Source organism: Pteronotus mesoamericanus, unplaced genomic scaffold (genome assembly GCF_021234165.1).
Source record: "Pteronotus mesoamericanus isolate MK-2021 breed Mesoamerican mustached bat unplaced genomic scaffold, CSHL_Meso_final contig_214, whole genome shotgun sequence".
In the NCBI taxonomy this organism is placed as follows: Eukaryota; Metazoa; Chordata; class Mammalia; order Chiroptera; family Mormoopidae; genus Pteronotus; species Pteronotus mesoamericanus.
Window position 1 is genome coordinate 6324092 of NW_026555089.1, and position 24590 is coordinate 6348681.

Here is a 24590-nt window from a genome sequence, read left to right on the forward strand (position 1 = left end):
GCCTTTCTCAGCGTCCGACTCTGTGAGAAACCAGTGTCTGCACTGGAGCCCCCGGCGGTGGGGCGCTGTCACGGCCGCCCGAGCGGACTCACAGGGGCTCCTTCCCAGCTGCACTGAGGTGCGTCCTGGCCACTCGGTGCTTTTCTCGGGGTTCCTCTTGGGGGGCTGTGCTCTTTTCATGGTGGAGGATGCACGAGGGGCAGGGCAGACACACCTGTGGTGGACAAGACCGGGAAGCGCTGGCCTGAGGGGCCTGGGACCTGCGCGGCCGGACTGTGGGGGAGATTCCGGGCCACGCAAGTGATCCAGACCCCAGGGGTGGAGGGTCCCCGTTCCTCCTGTTACTCTCTGCTCCTCTTGGTTCCAGAAACACTTAGTATCAAGCTCGCCCCCACCCCGCCGTGGCTTTTCCCGTGCATTAGCTCAACCGGGGGTCCCTGCAACACCTGCAGCGCTGAGTACCCCGTACAAGTTCCTGAGAGGGAATCTCAGCACAGTCTGGCTCTGCAGGGTGATTGGCGGCTGTTGGGTCAGGTGACATCAGTAGGCCAATCAGCTCTGCCGACGGGGCCAGTCCCAGGGCTTAAACCTGACTGCAGAGGATCACTTGGAGGGACTGTGGGTGAGCCTCGCCCCAGGGTTTGGCACCCCCGCTACTGGGCACTTAGGGGAGGCGGTGGAGCTGGCACTGACCTTTGGTCCCTACAGAGCTGCTGACAGCCTGGGTCTTGTCCCAGGGAAGATTTGCTGCCTGGGAGTCGAGGCTGGAGGTCACAACTTTTGTAAAGTCTGATCCCCAAGCTCCCTGTCCTGTGGGGGAGCCTCAGACGGCAGGGAGTGAGCAACCTCCCCTGCCTCTCAGCCTCCTGGCTATTGGGCCTCACGGAGCAGCAGGGCCTCTGGCCCAGACGCCGCCTGGGAGCAAGGCAGGCACGGACCCTTCTGGAACCCCCACGAGGAGGCGAGGCTGACACTTCAGCCTGGGAGTTGGCCCAACGCCTCTTTGGGAGCATCCAGGACAAGTTATTCTCTTGTCCCTCACCCTTCTGAGAGCCTGAGCTTCCAGGGGAGCCCCGTGCATGGTTCCAGCCTGGTCCCTGCTGTGCGGACGGGGTCAGGGCAGCCGCCAGCTTCCTCCTGCGTGGGCAGGGACGGCCCGGGGAGATGACGTCCCAGATTCTCAAGTCAGAGTGTTAGTGGCTGTGGTGATGGCCAGATGGAGTGGCCACTCAGTAGGGTCACTGGTGGCAGAGCCCAGGGAGGAAGAGCGAGACGTGGGGACCGAGCCTTCTGAGACTCACCCAGGGCACGCTAGGGAGTAGCGGGGGGTAATTCTGAGGTGGTTAAGGGTTTTTTTAAGCCTCACCCAAGGGTATATTTACTCATTTTTTCCACCCTCAGGGAGAGAGGAAAGGAGGAAGAGGGAGAGAGGAACAAAGAGAGAGAGAGAAACATCAATCAATTGCCTCCCATACTCACCTGACTAGGGAATCAAACACATAACCTAGGTACGTACCTTGACTGGGAACCAAACCTGAAACCTTTCGGTGGCGGGATGAAGCTGCAACCAACTGAGCCATCTGGCCAGGCCTGAAGTGGTTAAGTTTTTTAAACGTTTATTTTTGTACCTCTCTGTTCATGGAAGTGTTATTTACAAAAGCTAAGTTTTGGAAGCAGTCTAAGCGCCCATCAGTATATGAGTGGATATAAAAGTAATGGTACATTTATATAATGGAATACTGCTCAGCCGTCAAAAAGAAAGAACTCTTACCTTTTGGGGCAGCGTGGACCTGGAGAGTCCTATATGAAGTGAGATAAGCCAGTCGGAAGAAGACAAACACCTTGATTTCACTTATATGTGGAATCTAAGGAGCAAAATAAACAAAATAGAAACAGACTCATAGAACAGGCTGAGAGCTGTAAGAATGGAGGAACTAGGAAGGGCTGGGTGCCAGTAAGAGGGGAAGGGATTAAGCCAAAAACAAAAACAAAAAACAACACTCAGATGCAGACGACAGCATGGTGATCAGCCGCGGGAAAGGGGCGTGGGGGCCGGCCAAGGAGAGAAAAGGGGGATAAATGGGGAAGGAAGGGGACTCACACTGGCGTGGTGAATACACAATACAATACACAGGTGATGTGTTATAGAATTGTACCCCGGTATATAATTTTATTAACTAATGTCCTGCCAATAAATTCAATAAAATTCTCTTAAAAAGAAAGAATATTTGTTTAAAAATGTGCCTACTCTGGGTGCTGTGGCTCAGTTGGTTGCAGCGTCATCCCATCACAGAATGGCTGATGGTTGGGTTCCCGGTCAGGGCACACATCTAGGTTGTAGATACGATTCCTGGTTCGGGCGTGGAAGACTCTGTAGTCAGCGTGTGCGCAACCCTTGGTCCAGGTGAGTATGGAACGCAGCTGGTCGATGTGTTTCTCTCAAATCAATGACCTTCTATGGGGACAAAAAAATAATAAAATGAGTGTGCCTCCTGGGCAGCTGCTGAGGGGAATGCAAAGCTTCTCTAATGGAGGGTTTTCTCAGGAGGTTCAAGGAATATGATATCACATCAAAACTTTAAAGGCAAAGGAGCAAAAGGAAACCAAAACAAAAAACAAGCCATTATGAGTAAGAGACAGTAGGAGAAAAATAGAGCTGAATAGAGTCACAAAGCCTTTCCATAGTAAAGTTATTAGACACAGATTATAAAATAAATATATTTAATATATATTTAAATGAAAGGGATTGGACTTATAAATTAGTTGAATGAGGAGAAAGAATATTTTTAAATGATCAAGTAGGTCTGATAAAAGAAACCAGTGAGTATTTGGGAATTCAAAATAGTATAACTGGAATATTTTGCCATAAAATATAAAAATTTTGGTAATGTCAAATCCATCATTTCTGTTACGTTATAAAAGAGGCACACTTTTTTAAAGAGAAGTTTTAGGCTCAAAGAGAAACCGAGGGCCCGGGACACAGCTGTCCCGACACGCCGAGCCCCCTCCCGCACGGCCGCCCCGGTGTCCCCAACCCCCAGAGGGTCCGTTTCCACTACAGTCGATGCACCCACAGGGACACGTCATAATGACCCCAGTCCTTAGTCCACCTCAGGGGCCGCCCTTGCTGCTGCGCCGTCTACGGGTTTGGGCCAATTGTGACGCCAGGCGCCCGCCATCCCCGCGTCACACGGGGCAGGGTCCTGGCCTCCGCGTGGAGGTGGCTGCTGTCCAGCACCAGCCCAGGGGCCGCTGGCGCCTCCCAAGGGGCGCGGAGAGATGCCAGGATTCCCTGGGACAGTCACGGGTGGTGAGGACGAGGCCTTAGAGTGGAAAACGAAAACGGGAACTTCCTGAAAGGGGGGCCGGCTGAGGGGTCCCTGGGAGATGTTCCTGCCGTGTGAGGGGCCGCAGGCACCAGGGGACGGGACTCCGTGGGGGGACAGTTTCGTGTTTGGTGCTTTGCACCCTGAGAGTGAAATGAATAATCTCTAATGACACTAATGGGCAGTCCACCCAGAACCGTGCAGATTGTCCCCAAGCGCCTGCCACAGACCAGAGGGGGACAGGGGTCTCCCGCCCATCATGTCATCTGATTCTCACGCCGTCACCGAGGCGTGGACCACGGCCCATCTCAGAGAAGCAGAATGAGGGTATGAGGGTCAAGAGCGTCACCCAGGGCCACACGGCAGGAGCGTCAACTTGGGCCCACTCACCTGGGGCGTCTCTTGCCCGCGTGTCCCTGGGGCCTTAGGAAACCTGCCCTGTCACGGTCCTGGGTGGGCCCAGACTTTCCCCAACCACACAGGAGCACTAGGAGCTGCCTTTAGGGGGGATCTGAAAGGTGAAGAATCCTAAAGGGACAGAGGTGGCCAGAGCCCCAGAGGTCCTCCAACCACCTGTTCCTCTGCACATGGGGAAACTGAGGCCCAGAGAGGAAGTGACGTGCCCAAAGACTCCGAGAGGACTAGAACCAGACCTGAGACTTGCTCTCAGACGTCCGGGCTCCCCACTAGTGGGGCCCCTGAGAGTCTGCTTTGCATCATTCAGGGTCATCATTCCCTCTGGGCGCACAGCCCGGTCGCCCGCACCTGAAGCAGACCTCCAGGAGCGAAAGGGACTGCCCCAGAGAGGGTCTTACCTATAGGTGGATGGCCTCGCCATATCTCAGTTTGGTGACAAAGTGCTTACTATTTTTCTTCACAGCATCGTACTCCAACTTCTTACCAATCATCCCCTTGGCCGAACTGAGAATCTTGTGCACAGGCTGCGGGTTGTACTCGTGGTCCAAGCAGTTGTTGACCTGATACCTGCAACCCCCCACCCCATCGGTGAGGAGCTCCTTTTTCACCTCTGCTGTGCGGCTCAGAAAGGAGCGGACGATGGGGATGCTTGACCACCGGGCCTCGCCTGGAATCAGAGGCAGTAGGATCAGGCGCAGCGGCGGGGCTGGGGGACAAAGTCAGGACAGAGAGAATAAGAGGAGAAAGGAGGGTGAAGGGCACCCACTACTGAGCTTTTGGTGTCTTTCCATTCACAGATGTGAAGTCGCAGATGTGACCGGAGGATTCATGAACTTTGCTCTTTTGACTTAACAAGCCGTGAATATTATTCCGTCTTATTGAAGTTGTGAGAGTCAGTGGCTGCCATTGTGTTCCGTTACATGAACGGACTCCATCTTGTTGACCAACCCCCCTCTGTTAATGTGCATATTGGCTGTTCAACACAATGTTCGTAAATCATATTCTTCATTCACTTTGGTGCACCTGTGTATTTCAGAAAGAGATCAAAGTTGTTTCAGCGCCCACTGTGTGTCAGACGCTCTGCTGTGCAACTTTTCATGTATTTCCTCATTCATTCTCCTGTTTAAATTCATAGTAAACATTATCATTGTCATTTTATGAGAGGGACCCCCCCAAAACCAGAATTATCTTCTGGAGGGCGGGCCCCTTGTAGTACAGGTTTCCCTGCTAGGCGAGTGTCCTAGGAACGCATCTGTATCGGTGCCCCAGCTGGCGTTGTTGTGAGAGGCTGCATTTGGCTTCAGTGAATTTTTTTGGAAGACTCTTTCAACACATTTGCCCACTTCCTGATGGGTGATGCCCACATACACTGAGTCTTCAGGAGTTTCTGACCAAAAACAGGTAAACCCCGCCCTCGCCCTCCCTATTCACCTGATCTCGCCCTGAGCAACATGTTTTGTTTACCTGGATGAAAGAAGTCCTCAAAGGGAAATACTTTGCTGATGTGGAAGAGGTGAAACAAAAAACGCAGAAGCACTAAAAGGCATCCCAATTGACAAGTCAAAAATGGGTTTGAGCCCTAGAAAGAATGTCTCAATAGTTGTACTGCATCAAACAGAGAGTACTTTGAAGTGACTAAAGTTTAGACATGTAAGAATAACTATACATTTTTATATAAATAAATTCTGGGGTTTTGGGTCCCCCCTTGTAAATCAATATTGGACCAAGAGACACATGGTCAGATTTTCCTGACAGAGCTGTGGCCCCGTGGAGAGGTCCTCACCGGAGCCGCCGGCTGCGGGGCCCCGATTCCATTCCATATTCAGTCCGGGTTTCGCTTCCTCAGGGGGAGAGAACCTAAGGAGCCCAGGAGTTACGCGGGCCCCTTTCACGGTCAAGTCTGAAGGCCGGGGTTCGCACTTAGCGCCCGTCCCTAAGACAAACCGCCCCCTGCACATCAGACACAGGAAGGACCCTGGGGCTCGCAGCCGAGCTTTCTGCTCCAAGCCTCCTGAAGTGCCGTCTGGGTCTGGATTAGGGAGGTTTCTTTACTATTTTCCATCAGTTCACACATTTTTACCACTATGTCAAGGTAGATGAGAGCTTACGGAAAACGGATAAGCTGCAAAGAGATTATACGGACGACAGTTCCTGTCTGGTGACGATGCGCACGCCTGTGTCCAAGGGTGTGGTGACACCGCACTGCGGGACGTGGAGCACCGTGCGCCTCCGTCCCTGCCTGACTCCGGCCCCTCCCTCTCAGGGACGGTGCTCACGCCTGCGTCCTGCGCTCCCCTGGGACCTGGTTGGCCACCCGAGTAAACAAAGCGCTCACGGGCTCGCACGGGCGACTGTGGGGGGTTCTCGCTGTGACGTGCAGCCTGAGAGCGGCTTCTGTTAAGCAGCATGAAGTCAACACTCTCAGGACAGCTTTTCTGTGCATCATGCGAGTGCACAGGACATAGCCCCGGGGAACCTTCTGCTTCAGGCGACCACCGACATTCAGAGCCTTCGCTGGCGTGCGAGGCATCAGCCTCTGCCGGCCCAGGCCACGGGCCATTGAGCCGGAGAGCCCCGCGTGCCGAGGCAGCCGGCCTCCCTGGGCGCCCGGGGACCTCTCTCCCTGCCTGCTCAGGACCTGTGGGACCTGCTGGGGTGACTCAGAGGGACATGGATGTACAGGGAGCTCAGGCAGAGCTCAGGGACAAACACAACTTGGGTGTCCCATGGTGGCATTTGGCTTTTAATTTTTCTCGTTATGTTAAGAAAACTTTTGAAAATTACACTTTCACAGTGCTTACTTGCAGGAGGCAGATGGATCACGTAGCCGTTTTCCACGTAGAGAGCCCAGTGCTGGCAGCCGGTACGGGAGGTCTCAATCAGGTCTCCAGGGCTGTGTCCACTACTAAACTGTAACAGAAAATGCCAGAAACGTGTAGGCAGATTCCCAGGCACCAGCTAAGGCCCTGGCTGGGGATCTGCCTTTTGGGCTGGGCACCCCTTGGTGATGCCCATCACCTGGTGCAAATGTGGATGGGGTCACCATTTGCCCTGGTTAAATAACCGAGGCTCAGCGAGGAAGAAGGAAATGCCCAAGAACACGTGGCTGGGAAGCACCTGCGCTGGGGCTTCTCTGCCACATGTCTTCCTGGTCCTGTGTGTCCCTGCCGGCCTCCCCTTCAACACCTCCTTCCTGTCCCCCAATGTCCCTGCCCAGGGAATGGCAGCTTCGTGATGGGAGAATTTTTCAGTTTTCCTCTGCTCTTATGCTTCACCTCAGGAAATGGCAAAGCCTCCCACAACCCTCCCCCCAGGGCACCAAATCGGAGGCCCGCGGGGAGCTTCCTCTTGCCCTTGTTCATGCCAGTATCCCACAACCCGTGTTGACCCTGGAAGTTTCTCCTGCATTCACTTCCTTGTTCTCCTAACAAATGACTTGGTTCAGGGTCCCCCCCAGTTCCTAGTTATGTGACCCACCCCTGTCTCTAGGGCGTGTTGCTCAAGTTCTCTGGCTCCAGATTTGTCTGTGAAATGGAGACAGACATTTTCAACGGGGACGATTGTATGAAGATCAAATGAGATCTGTTTCTTACTGGGGGACACTCCAAAAACCTCAAAACGTGTCCATCTCAGACCCATGCCCAAAGTGCAAGATCTGCAAGGATTTCTATGGTGCCATTGTCAATAGTCAAGAGCAAGCTGAAACAACCTGAATGCCTGACAACTGGGATTTGCCAGCTAAATGAAAGCATGACATCAATGGAATACCGTGGCAGCCATTCCAAGTTAGGGCGTGGTTCCACGTTCATTGCTATGGGGACATCTTTTCAGCATATGGTTAAGTATGTAAGTTACAAAAGTTATGGATCAAAGAATTGCACTGCCGGTCAATTTAACCTCAGATGAAGGAGTGAGAGCAGAGGGAAGGGACAGTGGTCCTCAGAGGTCAAGCAGAATTTCTGCCTTTCCTTCTTCCCCGCCTTTTCTAGCCTTGCACCGCAGAGCATGGCAGCATCTTAAGAGTGACTGACTCCCTGTGATCCCAGGGAGCTCTCCGGGCCTAACTCTTCCGACAACAGTGAGGATGCCAATAAAAAAGTCATGGTGAGGTGTGAACCTCTGAAGTAGGTGTAGGGGAAAAGCAAGTGCAGGGTCAGCAACTGCATGGACAAGCACCGACCAAGCCTGTGCATGACATTGTTGATTTGAGGAAGAAAATTCAGGAAAAGAAAGCTAAGATGGTGGCGTAGGTAAACACAGCTCGCCTCCTCACACCACCACAACAGAATGCAAGAAACTACAGAACAACCATTCAAGTAAACTATAGAACTGCCAGAAATCGAGCCCAATGGAAGTCCTGAATCTGCAGAATTAAAGAAGAAACCACATCGAGACTGGTAGGAGGGATGGAAATGCGGATGAGCTGGTCCCACACCCATGTGTGGCTGATGAAAATCAGGAGGGACATCTTGAGAATGAGGGGTCCCAGCCTCCAGCTCCGGATCCAGCGTCAGGAAAACAGGGACCCATAACTTCTGGTTGTAAACACCAGTGGGGACTGAGGCTGTAGAAGACAGAAACTGCTGAATCCTCAGGCACTTTCTCTTAAATGTCCCCCACACGGACTTACTCAGACTCACTTCCTCTGAGATCCAGCACCAGTGTTACCGAGCAATGGACCCGTGGCAGGGTACCCAGATGCTATTATCGAAACAACGCCACCCTGCTGCCCCGGGGCCCCTCAGTTGTAGGTCCTTTGCCCACTGTCCTTGGAATTATGGCTCACAATGTCAGAGTCCGGTGAAAAGGAAAGGAACTACTTATTGAAAAGTTATACAGGTTTGATTAATGGCTAAATGTCATCCTTACATTTGAAAATCCCTTCAAAACACCTACTATTTAAAACACCCACCAACACACACAGTCCTGCCTTCCCCCACTTTGCCCGATCAGGCCGGTCAGGGGCACCGTCCTTCAGAAGAAAAAGAATGGAAGTCCGGGGCTCGGCTAGGCAGGCCTCTCGTGGTTCTCAGACGGGTTGCGGCGATCTCTAGCTCTTAATCCAAAACCATGTGGCACCTTCTCATGGCCCATTAGCAAGTGTCCTTTCTCCCTTTTTCATCCGGCATGGTCTTCACATTGTTCCCCAGAGTCTGTCCCTTTGTCTCTTCCGCAGGCCCCTGTCTCTCCTCCTTCCTCTCCAATTTACATTCTGTATTAAGTCTTTTAAACCTTCCTGGTTAGCCTTGTTGAGATGTAAACAACTTTCTTTGCATATAAGGTCTGAAGCTATCCTGTTACTGACATGCACAATGACTCTCAATGGCCCTGCTCCACTTCAGGTAGGAAGCTGGCCTGATACTGATACACAAAGTACCTCTCAATGACCCTGCTCCAGGTCTCGCATCCCCCATGGCGGCCAGTCTGACGGGGCGGTGGGGAGGGGGGGGCGACGGCGAGAACATCCCAATTTCTGGACCCCATTACAAATATCCTTTGTGGGGGGCCATGGCTGTGCCCCATTATACCAGGGCAGCAGCTTAAAAGGCAGCAGAGGCCCACAAGGGGGAACTGAAGTGTCTGGCATTAAGGCCAGAGCTGGGGGAAGCTTTCTCCCAAACAGAATGCTGGCAGAGGCCACTGTTCCTTTACTGAGCCCTCAAAAAGAGCAGGCAGACGGACACCATATCTGAGGCCCCATCAACCTGGCTCACACACTTTGCATCACCCTGGTGATTCCCTGAGGCTCTGCCCCATGCAACTTTGTGGACCACCCAAGCTGTTTCCAGTGGCTTTTCCATATGCAAGTCTCATCTCGGACAACCAGCCCCCGGCCTTGGTGAACCCCTTACCTCTTGCTTTGCGGTCTGTGCCGTGAAGGGGCACGTAAGATTCTCTGGGCACTTGATGTCATGGTTCCGATTTGCAGACAATAAAAACCCAAGTCAGACATGAATAACTAAGCACTTTATGAAGCAAGAGCAAAGCGAAAGCAAGAATCAAGAGCATGCATCACCAGACAGGAATGCACCAGCACCCAAACACAGATGCTGGGCCGTCCAGCAGGCACCATTCGGGGTCTGACTGGGAGAGGTCCGAGCGAAGCGTCTTCCTCTTGAGTGAGTTTCCAGAATCTCGGTTTGGGGACTCTGATTACACATGTTTTAGACAAAAGTGGCTGTGCCAAGGGCCTTGCGTGACCTAGCTACCCAACAGGTCCCGCTGGGAGAAGGGCCCAATCTTCCTGAAGGAACAGTTAAATATGGAAAGGATATCCTCCCAGGGGAAGGGCCATTTCCTCTGGGAGAGAGCGCACCTGTATTTCATTACCATAAGGTCACGGCTTGGGCACAAACGGGGATTCTCACTGTCCCGTTAACCTGTCATGGCCCCAGGCCCAGCACTATCAGCAGCCGTCTGCAGATTGCTTTGTGGCTTATGCCAGGTGTCCTCGGAAAGAACACAGGTGGTGGCTGAACTTGGCCTGCAGCTCCCGGGAGGCCCCAGGGCCTGCGTACCCCATGGGCAGCTACAGAACACCACCGCCACACTGCCTCCTCAGGCAACACACTCAAGCTGTGGGCTCAGTGGGCCCAAGTGCCCTCTGACGTAAGTCCTGCTCTGTGGAACGGGCCTCTGCACAGCTGATCCTCTTCAGAGATCAGAGGTGATGGTCAGAGGTCACAGCCAATACCAGCAGCTGATCAGCCTGGGTAAATTCCTCCCTGTGACGTGCCTACAGCAATCAAGGCTCAACTACAAGGGGAAGGTGTACACAGCGTGCACAGTGGGTGCACCTCAAGTACCTGGCTTGGGTGATAGGGAAGTCTGTGCCACAGGACCCTAAGAACACCTACTATATTAGCCCACCTATGTCAGGGAGTCAAAGCAGCTCTACTTAATACACAGAAACATAGGGAGGCTGCCAAAATGAGGAGACAAGGACAAATTACTGAAATGAATGAACAGAACAAAACTCCAGAAAAAGAACCAAATGAAATGGACACAAGCAGTCTACCAGAGGCAGAGTTCAAAACACTGGTGGTAAGGATGCTCCATGAGCTTAGGGGGAGAGCAGGCGAGCTCAGACAGAACTTCAACAGCATAAAAAAGGACCTGGAGACCATAAAAAAAAGAACCACTCAGAAATAAAGGTTACACTAACTGAAATGAAGAACTATTTACAGGGAGCAATCAATAGCAGAGTGGATGGAGCTGAGAATCAAGTCAGTGATTTGGAATATAAGAAAGCAAAACTCTTCCAATCAGAACAGCAAGAGGAAAAAAAGAATCCAGAAACATGAGGCTAGGTGTGGAACCTCTGGGACAACTGCAAGCATTCCAACATTGGCACCATGGGGGTGCCAGAAGGGAGAGAGAGAGAGCCAGAAACTGCAAACCTATTTGAAAACATGACAGAAAACTTCCCTAACTTGGTGAAGGAAATGCAATAGACATACAAGTCCAGGAAGCAGAGAGTTCCAAACAGATGAACCCAAAGAGGCCCACACCGAGACACATCATGATTAAAATGCCAAAGAGGCAAAAGACAAAGAGAAGATCTTAAAAGCAGCAAGAGGAAAGCAGTTCGTGACCTACAGGGGCATTCCTATAAGACTGTCAGCTGATTTCTCAAAGAAACTTTACAGGCTTGAAGAGATTCGGAAGAAATATTTAAAGTGATGAAAAGCAAAAACTTAACAACCAAGACTACTCTACCCAGCAAAGCTGTCGTGTAGAATTGAAGGGCAGCCCTGGCTGGTGTGCTCAACAGATCGCGTGCTGGCCTGGGAACCAAAGGGTCGCCCCTTGGATTCCTAGCCTAGGGCCCATGGCTGGGCTGTGAGCCAGGCCCCCATAGGGGGCGAGCGAGAAGCAACCACACACTGATGTTCCTCTCCCTCTTTTCTCCCTCCCTTCCCCTCTTTCTAGCAATAAGTAAATAAAATCCTTTAGAAATTTTTTTTTAAAAGAATCAAAGAGCAGAAGATAAAGGACTTCCCAGATGAGAAAAAGTCCATCATCACCAGACTGTTATTTTATGACATGTTAAAGGGACTTCTTTAAGAAAAAGATCAAAGTATGAGTAACAGAATGGCAATAAATACATATCTATCAACAATTGAATCGAAAAATAAGAAACAGAGTTAGCAAACAAGCAGAACAGAAAGAGAATCACAGATTCGGAGAGCGTTTTGATAGCTCTCTGCCAGATGGGAGGGGTGTTAGGGGATGAGCAAACCGGGCAGAGGGATTAGGAGTACAAACTGGTAGTCACAGAATATTCATGGGGGTGTGAAGTACAGCACAGGAAATGGAGCAGCCAAAGAACATACAGGCAGGACCCATGGGTGTGGGCAGCATTGTGGGCATTGCCTGAGGGAGTCGGTGGGGCTGGGGAGCGATGGGGGCAACTGTAATAGCATAAGCACTAACATGTAATTTAAAAACACCAATTTGTTTCAAAATTATTTAAATGTCTCCAACTGTTGGACACCTGACCAAGAATTGAATTAAATTAACTCCGTAAAAATTCACACTCATAAAAAATTCAGGAAATCTGGACCTACTACTTTTTGTTGTCAAATTGTGAGCACTTTGTCAATAAACTGAGCTATGGGCCGCCCTGTAGCCAACAGGTAAGACCCCTAATGTAACAGGGAAGGAAAACTTTCCTCTGCGCTGACCCGCGGTGAAACGGAACTGGAATAACGTGTACTGACACACTGCTGAAAGAACTCACACACTCACAGTTCCTTTGAAGGCGTGTTGCGGGTGCCAGCAGTTTGGCCACGACTTCCGCAGTTGGCCCCAACGACAGGAGTTCGGCTGGCACTGACCAGCTCCAGGGCGCTGGCACTCGGGGACGGCACGGGAACGGCACGGGAACCAGCAAGGACACCGGCAGCCCATCCGCAGCCGCTCCCCTCATCTCTTTGTTCCACTCTCCCCTCCCTCCTCGTAAGCACCCCTGCCGCACTGAGAGGCTGAGATGGGCTTTGAGACGAGAGCCTCTCGCCTTCCAGGGTGCCAGCACCTGAAAACCACTTTCCTATACATCAGCCCCTGCCTCCCAAGCGCTGGATTGTGAAGCAGCCGGACCTGCGTTTGCGTGCACTGCGTGGTGATTCTCTTTGGAGTTCTGTTCACAGGAAGCTGTGGGGCAGCTGTTGGTAAACATCAGAGGGGCCCTCCTGACGCCTCTCACCCAAACGCTGAAGGAGTGTTGGGAAACGCCCTGTCTGGTTTCAGGAACTGTAACGCTGCCGACAGGTGGGGTCGGGGGGCAAGCCTGGAAATAATCAGGGAGGCCGTGGAGAAACACGCTCCTGAGGAGACAGAACCTGTCCCCCCTGGCAGGGTCCCAACTCCTGCCTCTCTGCTTGGCCCTGTGATGGTCGGTAATCCACGATGGGAAAGTTATCTCATGCAGAGATGACAACCTAAGCCAGGTATCAATTGGGTACGGGCAGCAGACAAGAAATTGGGGGACACGGAGAGAGGGCCAAAAGGCCCGCACCCCTCGGCTCGGCTTGGACATGGCCGGAGTCCTCATTCTATCCGAATTCAGTCTCCTTGTCTCTTGGTGGCTCCCTTCCCCCGCCTGGCTCAGGCTCGAAACAATACCCGAGATAGTCCTAAACCAGATCTGGCAGTTCCCAGGGAAATCAGACCTAAAAGTAAATTTTTTAAAGTGCGCTTTGTTTTTCCCTCAGAAGTTCTAGCCAGCTCATGCTGGGAAGGAAATTCACATTATACACAGACCCTAACCCTATACCCTTAGACGCTCTTATGTTTGCAGCGCTCTCATGGTTAGTCATCTCTCTTGTTTACTAGTCTCCTCTTGGACCCAAGTAAATCGGTGTGTTCCTGCCATTTGTTTTCTTCAAAGCATCACCTATTCTCTGTGAACATAACATATGGATGTAATGAGATGACCTGTGCCTTCCTATTACCTAGCCCCACTGATAACCTTTCCAATAAAAGCCTTTGAACAAAGGGACTCTGGGCCTTCCCCACTAGGGGGATGTGCCACATCCCCTCTCCTGGTAAACAGAGAAGTGTTTGTGACGACTCGTGTTTACTCCCCTGTCTGTGACACCTCCGGGATGGGCTCGGGGGATTCAGAGTCCCCACTTCCCTCTCAGCGGCTCCAGACGGTAACCCTCAGATCCCGGACTGCCCTGTTCCCCGCGATGCGCTTTGCCCCCCCACCGCGGCATTTGCTGCCCAGACAGGGGACGGGTGGTGACCCGGCGGTGGCTCACCCCCCACGCGCCCACCATGCCGCAGGTGGCTCCACGTTACAAAGAAGCAAGTGCCTTACTCATCCTTGGTCACCAAAGCTAAGAGCACACGTCAGAATGTGAGCCGATAGCTTTGGCTACAAAACCAGGATTTCTTCCACTGAAACCCACTGCTTTTTTTCTTTGAAGAGCAGTTTTCAGTGGGAAAATCTTTTTCAAGGGTCACAGTGCATCCCGGGAGGGCTCATTCCCTGCAAGTCAGGAACAGCGACTCAGATGCCGGCACCACCGCCGACCAGCCAGGAGATCTGGTACAGGGTCGCTTTGCTGACTAGACTTGGCTTTCTCATTCCGAAATGGGCAGGGGCCTCTGTCCCTTCCACATCAGAGTTTGTTGTGAACGTTAAATGATCAGGCAGGTGCTGTGACCGTCGCGAAGCTCAGCTCAAAGGTCAGCCACTGGGGCTGGCAGCTGCTCCTCCCACAAACCCGTGGGGTGATCGGGCAAGTATTTCCTGTCCTTTCTACAGAAGAGGAACTCCAGGAAGTCACGTGGTTTACCTGAAGCTATACAACATCGACCCTGTGACCCCAAAGCTGTCATATAGTGTGTTCTCCTGCCCGCCGCTGCGATGCACTAGGGTCCCCTGGTCCCTAATTCCTCGGCAGCTCCTCGTCCAGGCCTCCGTGCCCTCGGCTGTCTGGGTCCCTTCCAAGCACTGAGCTGCCTGTAAATACAGGACACCTGAGCTCAAATCCCAGCTCAGCTTCCAGCGCACTGAGGGTTCCGGGCGGGTTACCTCCCCTCTCGGACTCAGTGTCCTCGTGCGCACAATGGAGGGCTGGACAGAGGACCTCGGAGGAGGCCCGGCTGGGCTACCCAAGGCAATCCTCTACCTCCGAGCTCAGCTCTGAAGGCGGGTCCTGCAAAGTCCCATAAATTTTCAGGGAGAGATAGGATCACCAGTTCCCCCAGAGGAGCTCCAGGGCCCGGTCTCCTGGGGGCACAGCCAGCTGCTCCCCTGGAGAAGGCGCTGTGGATGCGTCCATGCTGCCTATTTCAGGCTCTCTGTCCTCCCTCCCTCCCTCCCTCTGTTGCTGTCACAGCTGGGCTCTGACGTCTGCTTTTAAAACGGGGCTAGAAGTCTTTCTGGATTGAAAAGGCGTTCTTGTCCATCTTGCATATCAAAGACACTATTACCGAAGATTGTCAGTTAAGCCAGATGGGTAATCATTTATAAAGCATACGAAGCTTTGGCAAAGGACAACAGCCTAAGTCCGTGTTCCTGAATGGCCTCTCAGAGATTTGGCGGAAGCTGCCTCCCTGCCTGTGTGCGATAAAGTGTGGTGTTTCACTGGTAAAGACGTTGGTAGTTTCAATAAAACAGCACCCCGCCTGCTATTTAGTGGGGGGGGGGGGGGAAGCACAAACTATACAAGTTAATAGGAAACAGAAACTGTCCCTCCCTTCAGCAGAGGCCTTGGAGAGGGAGCGGGTCAGGCCGCTGTGCAGGAGCCGGGCCTCACGTGCCAAGCCACAGGGTTTTCAGAGACGGGGGAGGAAAGGTCCTTGGCTGCCGACTCGGGCTGACGCCTTTTAACCCGAAGACGTGGCTCAGAAACTGAAGCCATGACCCAGGCAGCTGCGGCCAGCCCGCGATGACCAGGGTCACGCCCCTTCTGGGCCCCAGGGCCACAGACCCACTGCCTCTTGGCCGACGCAGGGGAAGCCCTCCCTCTTAACCAGTTGGTCACGGAGACGGGATGACAGTGGGCAGGGGCTCAAAGGACACTCCTTGACGGAGACAAGACCTTGAAGCTCACTATCTTTCAACCTTTTTGAACACGAGCTTAAGCAGAGAGATGAAGGGTCAGCGACTCTCATCCTCCTTTTAGAAATAAAGCTACTTGGAAGCAGAATGGCTGGTGCCTGAACTGCCATTCTGTCGTCCTGGCCCCAGGCGCCAAGGACCGTTGCACCGCTGTGCATGGGACTCTGTCTGCTCAGGGGACCTGGGGGCCAGGGGCTCGTGTTGTTGGAGAGCGGGCCCAGCCTGCCTGCAGCCTTGCAGCAAAGCTGAGTGTCACCGCGGATGGAAGTAGGGGGGCATATCACGGGCTGGTCGCTCAGCCAGCACCTGTCTCTGACAGCCTCGTGTAGCCATCCTGCACGTTCACTTCCATTTCTCACCTTTGCCCAGGCTCGCAGATCCCTGCTCCTCATTGGGCAGCTCGAGCCGTGCCCCCACCCAGACTGGCTGCATGGCCTGAACCTGGCAGGGAAGCACCTCCCCTTTGCCCACCAATGGTTTGCAATGCAAATAGACCCAGTCCTGGCCAGGGACAAAGGGGAGCAAGAGAGCAGAGGACTATGGGAAAGTTTTCCTCCCTACACAAAAGTAGACAAATCACGAAAATATCTCTCTTACTGCTTTTGAACTTTGCTGTGTGAAAGTGCGCCCCTTGAGGCTGCTGCGACCAGAGCGGCCATCACAGCAGACACAGGCACAACATGGTGGCCGAGCCTGGGTCCTCGGTGGCCTTGGTGCCCTGCTGAACTGAGCCTGAGTCACCTGGTTCCCCTTCCCTGTTCCAGGGACAGTGACATCCAGGCTGTGAAGCCCCTTTAGATCATTTCTGCTTCTCGCGGCCACACGCGTCCTCAGGGCCATGTCTCCTGGGCCTTCACAGCCACGGCACCCGCTTTCTGGAGGTCCTCCCGCGAGTGGTGCACCTGCCGGGCCTGCCCCGCGGCCTCTGTACTTTCTGGAGCCGCTACAAGACAAGGGCCTACGATGCACACAGGGGTGGGCAACTCTGTGGTCTACTGCCCCCCTTCCTGGAGTTGGGACACTTGGCCAGGGCAAGGGCACATTGCCAGTCCTCCCGCCTGCCCGGGCCGCTTCCAGGAGGCTTCCAAGCCCCGGTGATTCCATGGTTTGAGGTAGGTGATCGGGGGCCTGTCCGTTCAGAGAAAACCCGAGTCTCTCCTTAAAGCACATTGAGCCCTGGCTTGTAGCTCTGTTGGTTAGAGCACCATCCTGAGGTGCCACGGTTGCCGTTTCGATTCCCATTCAGCACACATACAAGGAGCAACCTATGGTGCATGGATGAGTGGAAGAACAAAGCAACGCTTCTTTCTCTCTCTCTTGATCAATAAATATTTTTAAAAAATTAAATATATTTAGTGTTCGGTAATTCTTAGTCAGAAGGAAAGCGAAAGTGGAATTCTCAACAGGTATAAAACCTGTTTCACTTGGAAGAGAACACCACATATAACCATGGGCTCCTGGGTAAGTCCCTGCAAATTTCTTTCTGTGACTTTAGGTGGCGGGCAGGACCCCTCCTGTAAGGCCCCAGCCTGTGATCTCCAGGGTGAGTCACTGGCTCTGCAGGACTGTGAGGTCTTCAGGCAGAGTGAGCTTTGTCCCTGTGTCTTGCACAGGGATGGACCCGGGCCCCCATGTAGGGGGATACGTGGGTGTATGGGCTGCACATGCCTGAGCTGGGGGGGGAAGCTAAGGGCGGGTGATGGGGGACCCGGGGCCTGGGGAGTGAGTGGCCCCCGGCCTGTCTGCCTCGGCTGCTGCTGCAGGGCCGTGCCTCTCAGCCCCAGTCTGCTCTCTCCCCTCTTTGCTCCAAGACAGCTTGTCCTGCCTGGTAACGCCCATTCGGATTTAGCGTGCTGACCGGGCAGCGCCCTCCTCTCAGCCCCGAGGTCCAGACGGGCGCCCGTCCCCAAGGGGACAGGCCCAGCTCCCTGTGTGCAGCAGGAAAGGGCCGCTGGCCTTGGGCTCTTCCTGGAAATCGGGCGATTCTGGGAAGGCGCACTGCACATTCCAGAGCCAGTCTGTCTGGCCTCTGCTGCCGGGGAGGGGCTTTATTGTGGCCAAAATAAAATCAGGCTGTTCCCTGGGTAACCATTTCTTACCCTGACAAGGCCCAAGCTCACCTTCCTGTGCCCCCCGCTGCTGTGGACGGCGCCCAGGCCTTGCCTGAGTTAGACAATTAGTTTCAGAGGGGAAATCGCCACAGGCTCCTAAGAGGAGCCCCTGGGTCTGCCCCACCCTGGGGCACAGGCCGGGAGTGTGCGGGTGGGGCACAGTGAGGACAGAGGCCGGCTGTACGCAGGGAAGCAACGGGCCAGAGTGAGCTGTGTGGTCCGAAAGGAAGCCCTTCAGCCAGCCGGGGGGCGGGCGCTGGGAGGGTGAGGGTGGCCTGGGAGGGTCACATTGGGGGCCTGCGAGCTGCCCAAGGGGGAGCCTGAGCCCTGAGGCCAGAGGGAAGTCATGCCCAGAGGGGCCCTGTGGGACGGCCTCAGTGGGCCTTGGGGAGACTGGAGGTGAGGTGGTAGGGCCAGGAGGCAGGGGGCTGCTCAGGACACCAAGGGCGGCACATAATGGGGAACTGAGAGGCCCAGAACAAAGTCATTTGTTGGGAGAAAGGTCGGGAAGTGAATTCAGGAGAAGCTTCCAGGGTTAACACCGGTTGGTGGATGTTGGCATGGAACGCGGGCAAAGGGAAGCTTGCGCCTGGTCTCAGATCAGGCGTCCTGGGATGAGAGCTGTAGGGGGTTGTCATCCTCTGAGGTTGGGCACAAAATGAGAGCAAAACTGAAAAATTCTCCCATCACGAAGCTGCCATTCCCTGGGCAGGGACATTGGGGAACAGGAAGGAGGTGTTGAAGGGGAGGCCGGCAGGGACACACAGGACCAGGAGGACACGTGGCGGAGAAGCCCCAGCGCAGGGGCTTCCCAGCCACGTGTTCCTGGGCATGTCTTTCCAGCTCTCTGAGCCTCGGTATCCCCACCCGCGCAAATGGGCGCTGCCTCCTCCGCTGGGCAGTGGGAGGGCGGCAGTGATGGCAGGAGAAGGGCCAGCAAGGCCCCGGCGCCCAGCACAGCCCCCCGGAAGGCTCAGGTCCCCTGGGGGCGCCGTCAGCTCCTGTCTCCAAGGGTGGCATCTCCAGGGGGGGCGTCCTGGGGCCGGAGGGGGCGGGTGTGAGGAGGTGCCTGTTGCGGCCATGAGGACCGGGGCTGAAGGTGGGATGGGGCCGTGAGAGTCACCGTGGGAAGGGCAGGGAAGCCCCAGACCCAGGTGTCCGACGTGCTGGGTGTGGGCTGGGGCCCGGCCTCAGGGAAGGGGTTCACAGGCGGGCTGTGGGGTCAACACCCTGCGGACACGTGCACAGCACACCTGCCTGTGCACCTCTGTGCCCTAGTGCATGTGCGTGAGCATGCAACACACACACAGCCCACATATGCTAAATAGACACACACACATGCATAACACACACACAGTGGGCAAATCTTCACTCTCCCAATGCACAAGGTCATTTTGCAAGCTTTCCAGCCTTTGGGACAAACCAGGTTCCAGGCTTCCTGTTCCCCATAAGGCCATGTCTCAAAGCCACTGCAGGCTCAGGGCCACACAGGGGCCATGAGCTGCCCCCCCGCCCCACATCACATTCTCATCAGCTGGTGAGCATCAGCAAGGGTTCCCGAGGCCAAGCATCCGGTCCCCAGCCAGGGCCTTTGCCGGTGCCTGGAAATCTGTCTACACCTTCCTGGTGTTTTCTCTTGCAGTTTAGTAAAGAAAAACAAGGAGACCTGATTGAGATTGACCGTTATGGCTACAAGCACTGGGCCCTCTATGCGGGATATGGCTACGTGATCCATCTGGCTCCTGCAAGTAAGGACTGTTGAAAATATAATTGACAAAATTTTTCTTACCATAATGAGAATAATTCAAAGCCAAATGCCTCCATGGGAAACTCAAGTTGCCTTCTCCTGAGCTCTGCGTGAGCTCCCTGTACATCCATGTCCCTCTGAGTCACCCCAGGTCCTGAGGTCCCACAGGTCCTGAGCAGGCAGGGAGAGAGGTCCCCGGGCGCCCAGGGAGGCCGGCTGCCTCGGCACGCGGGGCTCTCCGGCTCAATGGCCGGTGGCCTGGGCCGGCAGAGGCTGATGCCTCGCACGCCAGCGAAGGCTCTGAATGTCGGTGGTCGCCTGAAGCAGAAGGTTCCCCGGGGCTATGTCCTGTGCACTCGCATGATGCACAGAAAAGCTGTCCTGAGAGTGTTGACTTCATGCTGCTTAACAGAAGCCGCTCTCAGGCTGCACGTCACAGCGAGAACCCCCCACAGTCGCCCGTGCGAGCCCGTGAGCGCTTTGTTTACTCGGGTGGCCAACCAGGTCTGAGGGGAGCGCAGGACGCAGGCGTGAGCACCGTCCCTGAGAGGGAGGGGCCGGAGTCAGGCAGGGACGGAGGCGCACGGTGCTCCACGTCCCGCAGCCCGGTGTCACCACACCCTTGGACACAGGCGTGCGCATCGTCACCAGACAGGAACTGTCGTCCGTATAATCTCTTTGCAGCTTATCCGTTTTCCGTAAGCTCTCATCTACCTTGACATAGTGGTAAAAATGTGTGAACTGATGGAAAATAGTAAAGAAACCTCCCTAATCCAGACCCAGACGGCACTTCAGGAGGCTTGGAGCAGAAAGCTCGGCTGCGAGCCCCAGGGTCCTTCCTGTGTCTGATGTGCAGGGGGCGGTTTGTCTTAGGGACGGGCGCTAAGTGCGAACCCCGGCCTTCAGACTTGACCGTGAAAGGGGCCCGCGTAACTCCTGGGCTCCTTAGGTTCTCTCCCCCTGAGGAAGCGAAACCCGGACTGAATATGGAATGGAATCGGGGCCCCGCAGCCGGCGGCTCCGGTGAGGACCTCTCCACGGGGCCACAGCTCTGTCACAGAAGTCTGATCATGTGTCTTGGGGTCCAGAATCAGTCATAAAATGATGATGATAATATTTACCATGAAATTAAAAGGAGAATAAGTGAGGTGATATATGGCAAGTTACACTGCAGAATGTCTGACACACGCTGTGCACTGAAACTACTTTGATTCCTTTCTGAAAACCACAAGTGCACCAAGATGAACAGAAAACAAATATTATATATGATCATTGTTTGCAATAGCTAAATTGTTGAACAGCTAATATGTTTGATAATGGGGGTGGGGATATTGGTCAGCTAAATGGTGTCCATTCATGTAATGGAACACAACGGCAGCCATTGACCATCACAACTTTAATAATGTGAAAAAATATTCACGGCTTGTTAAGTCAAAAGGGCCAAGTCAGTGAATCTTCCAGTCACATTTGTGAAGGGACGGACACCAAAGCTCAAGAGTGGATTCCCTTGGCCCTTCTTCCTCCTCTTACTCTTCTCTCTCCTACCTCGCAGCCCCCACAGCACCTGATCCTAGTGTCTGATTCCAGGTGGGTTCTCCACTGCTGACTCCTTGAAGATCAATCCCACATTCACTACCAAAGGGAAGGTGAGAAAGGAGCTCCTGAAAGATGTGGCGAGGGGCCAAGGCTATCGGGTCAACAACAAATGGGACGGCTTATACAAACCCCTGCCCGTGAACAAGATTATCAGTTCTGCTAATAAGAAGCTCGGTGAGGAGGCTGAGTACAATATTCTGATGAAGAACTGTGAGCACTTTGTCACTGAACTGAGATATGGCAAGGCTAGAAGCCTGCAGGTAAGACCTTTGACGGGGCGGTCCCTTTCTCTCCTGGGGATCTGCTTCAGGCGAGGGTGATCAGGCTGTGCACCCAGAGGGAATAATTAACATGAATGATGCAAAAGGGGCCTCTTGGGGTACCACTAGTGGGGCATCAGGACGTCTGAGAGCAAATCTCAGGTCCACTTCTAAACCTCTCAGGGTCTTTGGGCAGGTCACTTCCTGTCTGGGCCTCAGTTTCCCCATGTGCAGAGGAACAGGTGGTTGGAGGACCTCTGGGGCTCTGGCCACCTCTGTCTTTTTATGACCCTTCACCTGGAAGACGCCCCCTAAATGCAGCTCCCGGTGCCCCTGAGTGTAGTTGGAGAATGTCTGGGCCCACCCAGGACCGTGACAGGGAGGGTCTCCTGAGGCCCCAGGGACACTCGGGCAAGAGACGCCCCAGGTCAGTGGGCCCATGTGAGAGCTCCAGGGCATCTTCATGTATGACCTAGGCAAAGATATATCGGTCTCCCCCTTCACCGCTTCCAAGTTTCTTGCCCCAAAACACACAGCTAGTGAGGACGGGAGCTGGGTTCCCACCGCAGTGGCCAGCTCCTCACTGCGGAGCCCCAGCGCCTGCAGGGCTGGCGGCCCAGGTGACTGGGGGGGGGGGCACCTGGGTGAGAGGAGACTGAGGGCAGGAGGGGTCGGTGAGCGGAGGGAAAGAGAGGCTTTGATGCTGAGGTGGGGTGTTTGCGGTGGCCAGTTGGACATCCAGGGGAACATGTTGAGCAGCACTCGGATATGTGAGTCTGGGGTTCAAGGCTAAGGTGGGGCTGATTATAGAAGTTTCCAGGCTGCACTGTGAACAGTTCAGGGTGCACCGTGAACCCTGGGGCCACGGTTTCCCAAGGTCTTTCTCAGCTCCTGCCACGACCATCCCTGTGCAGGGGGAGGCCCAGGAGAGCCCAGACCACAAAGTCCTTCCCACTGGGACCCCCAGAGCTCTGGCCGCAGGGCCCCAGGCACTAGCCTCCTCCCCACCAGCCCCAAGTTGGGAGCACATTGCCTCGCCCAGGGCGTTTACACAAAGGGCTCCCTCAGCCCCTCCTGCCTGTGGCCAAGACAAAGCCAGCCAAGCCCCCAACTGCGAAGTGTTCTCAACTTCATTTCCCGGGGAAAGGGGCCATTGGGACACAGCCAGCATCCTCCGTCGTCGGGGAGATCCCTGGGGTGGCCAGAGGAGGGGAGCCAAGGGCCAGGCCCTGGGGAGGCAGGAGAGGGGGTGTGGCCTGCAGGCCCTGGGCCGGGGGGAGGACCTGCCTGGACTTGCTGTGGCCTCTGACCACGGCTGCTCACTTTCAGGTACGGAACTTCATCGTGTGGTTTATGTTACTTGTGGCTTTGCTTGCCATAATATATTTCATTTGACATCTATACCAAAGCTAGAAACAGAGCAAATAGCTGAAATGTCCTTCGGAAGCCGCTGTGCAGCCCACCGCCCACAGCTGCGCTGTCCCCTCGCCCGGGCTGGCGGGCAGCTTGCGTGTCCGACCTTCACTTCCCCTCTCACGGCTGAAGGAAGGAATGATTGTATCAAGGCTAAGGATGAATAAATGTATTGGTCTACCCTTCAGAAAAGAGTTCTGCTCTATTTTTTTAGACTTGTAAAGCAAACAGGGAGAAATTCAGCACCCGTTGGGGACAGCCCTCTCCACCCCCAGTTCCCGCCATGTGGCCCTGGGTCACGCTCCTGACCCTCAGGGCCTCAGTTCCTGCTTCTCTGAGATGGGCCGTGGTCCACGCCTCGGTGACGGCGTGAGAATCAGATGACATGATGGGCGGGAGACCCCTGTCCCCCTCTGGTCTGTGGCAGGCGCTTGGGGACAATCTGCACGGTTCTGGGTGGACTGCCCATTAGTGTCATTAGAGATTATTCATTTCACTCTCAGGGTGCAAAGCACCAAACACGAAACTGTCCCCCCACGGAGTCCCGTCCCCTGGTGCCTGCGGCCCTTCACACGGCAGGAACATCTCCCAGGGACCCCTCAGCCGGCCCCCCTTTCAGGAAGTTCCCGTTTTCGTTTTCCACTCTAAGGCCTCGTCCTCACCACCCGTGACTGTCCCAGGGAATCCTGGCATCTCTCCGCGCCCCTTGGGAGGCGCCAGCGGCCCCTGGGCTGGTGCTGGACAGCAGCCACCTCCACGCGGAGGCCAGGACCCTGCCCCGTGTGAGGCGGGGATGGCGGGCGCCTGGCGTCACAATTGGCCCAAACCCGTAGACGACGCAGCAGCAAGGGCGGCCCCTGAGGTGGACTAAGGACTGGGGTCATTATGACGTGTCCCTGTGGGTGCATCGACTGTAGCGGAAACGGACCCTCCGGGGGTTGGGGACACCGGGGTGGCCGTGCGGGAGGGGGCTCGGCGTGTCGGGACAGCTGTGTCCCGGGCCCTCGGTTTCTCTACGAGCCTAAAACTTCTCTTAAACTAGTAAGTGTCATTTTAAAGGAAACAGAAATGATTTCTTTGACTTTATAAAATTTTCATTTTTCTTCATGGCAAAATATTCCAATTATACAATTTTGCATTTTCAAATACTCAGTTCCAAAATGGAAGGGCTTTGTGCGTCTCATTCAGCTCTGTTTTTCTCCTACTGTCTCTTAACAATAGTGGTGATTTCTTGTTTTGGTTTCCTTTTGCTCGCTTGCTTTTAAATTTTTGTCTGACATATCATAACCCTTGAACTTTTCTCAGAAAATCCTTCCTTGGAGAAGACTTGCATTGCCTTCAGCAGCTGCCAACGGGAAAGTCATTTTATTCTTTTTTTGTTTTATACTCACCCACGGACACTTTTCTTTTCATGCCTCTAAAGAGAGAGCAAGAGAGAGAGAGCGGCATTGACGCGCGAGAAGCATCGGTGGGCTGCCCCCGCCCCCGCCCCGGCACGCGGCGCCCCCGGGATGGCGCTCGGCCCACCGGAGGTCGAGCCGCACCTGCCCGCTACGGAACGATGCTCCGACCCACGGAGCCACCCGGCCAGGGCAGCACGGTCATTTTCAACACAATGTGTTTTTATCTGTTTAAAAATCT

At 54.3% G+C, this 24590-nt stretch overlaps 2 protein-coding genes across 2 annotated transcripts; one reads left to right on the plus strand and one right to left on the minus strand.

Annotated features, from left to right (window-relative positions):
- Window positions 1–4141: 4141 nt before the first annotated feature.
- On the minus strand, window positions 4142–9667 carry LOC129068479 (phospholipase A and acyltransferase 4-like; the record flags this gene model as incomplete). Its single annotated transcript, XM_054570699.1, has 3 exons — window positions 4142–4410; window positions 6545–6653; window positions 9596–9667. Coding segments are annotated over 3 exons (450 nt in total), but the record flags the coding sequence as incomplete, so codon positions are not given.
- Window positions 9668–17271: 7604 nt separating this feature from the next.
- LOC129068480 (phospholipase A and acyltransferase 2-like) lies at window positions 17272–23866 on the plus strand. Its single transcript, XM_054570700.1, has 4 exons — window positions 17272–17283; window positions 19576–19681; window positions 21268–21536; window positions 23783–23866. The coding sequence occupies exons 1-4, from the start codon at window positions 17272–17274 to the stop codon at window positions 23864–23866; spliced, it is 471 nt and encodes a 156-aa protein (XP_054426675.1).
- Window positions 23867–24590: the final 724 nt, after the last annotated feature.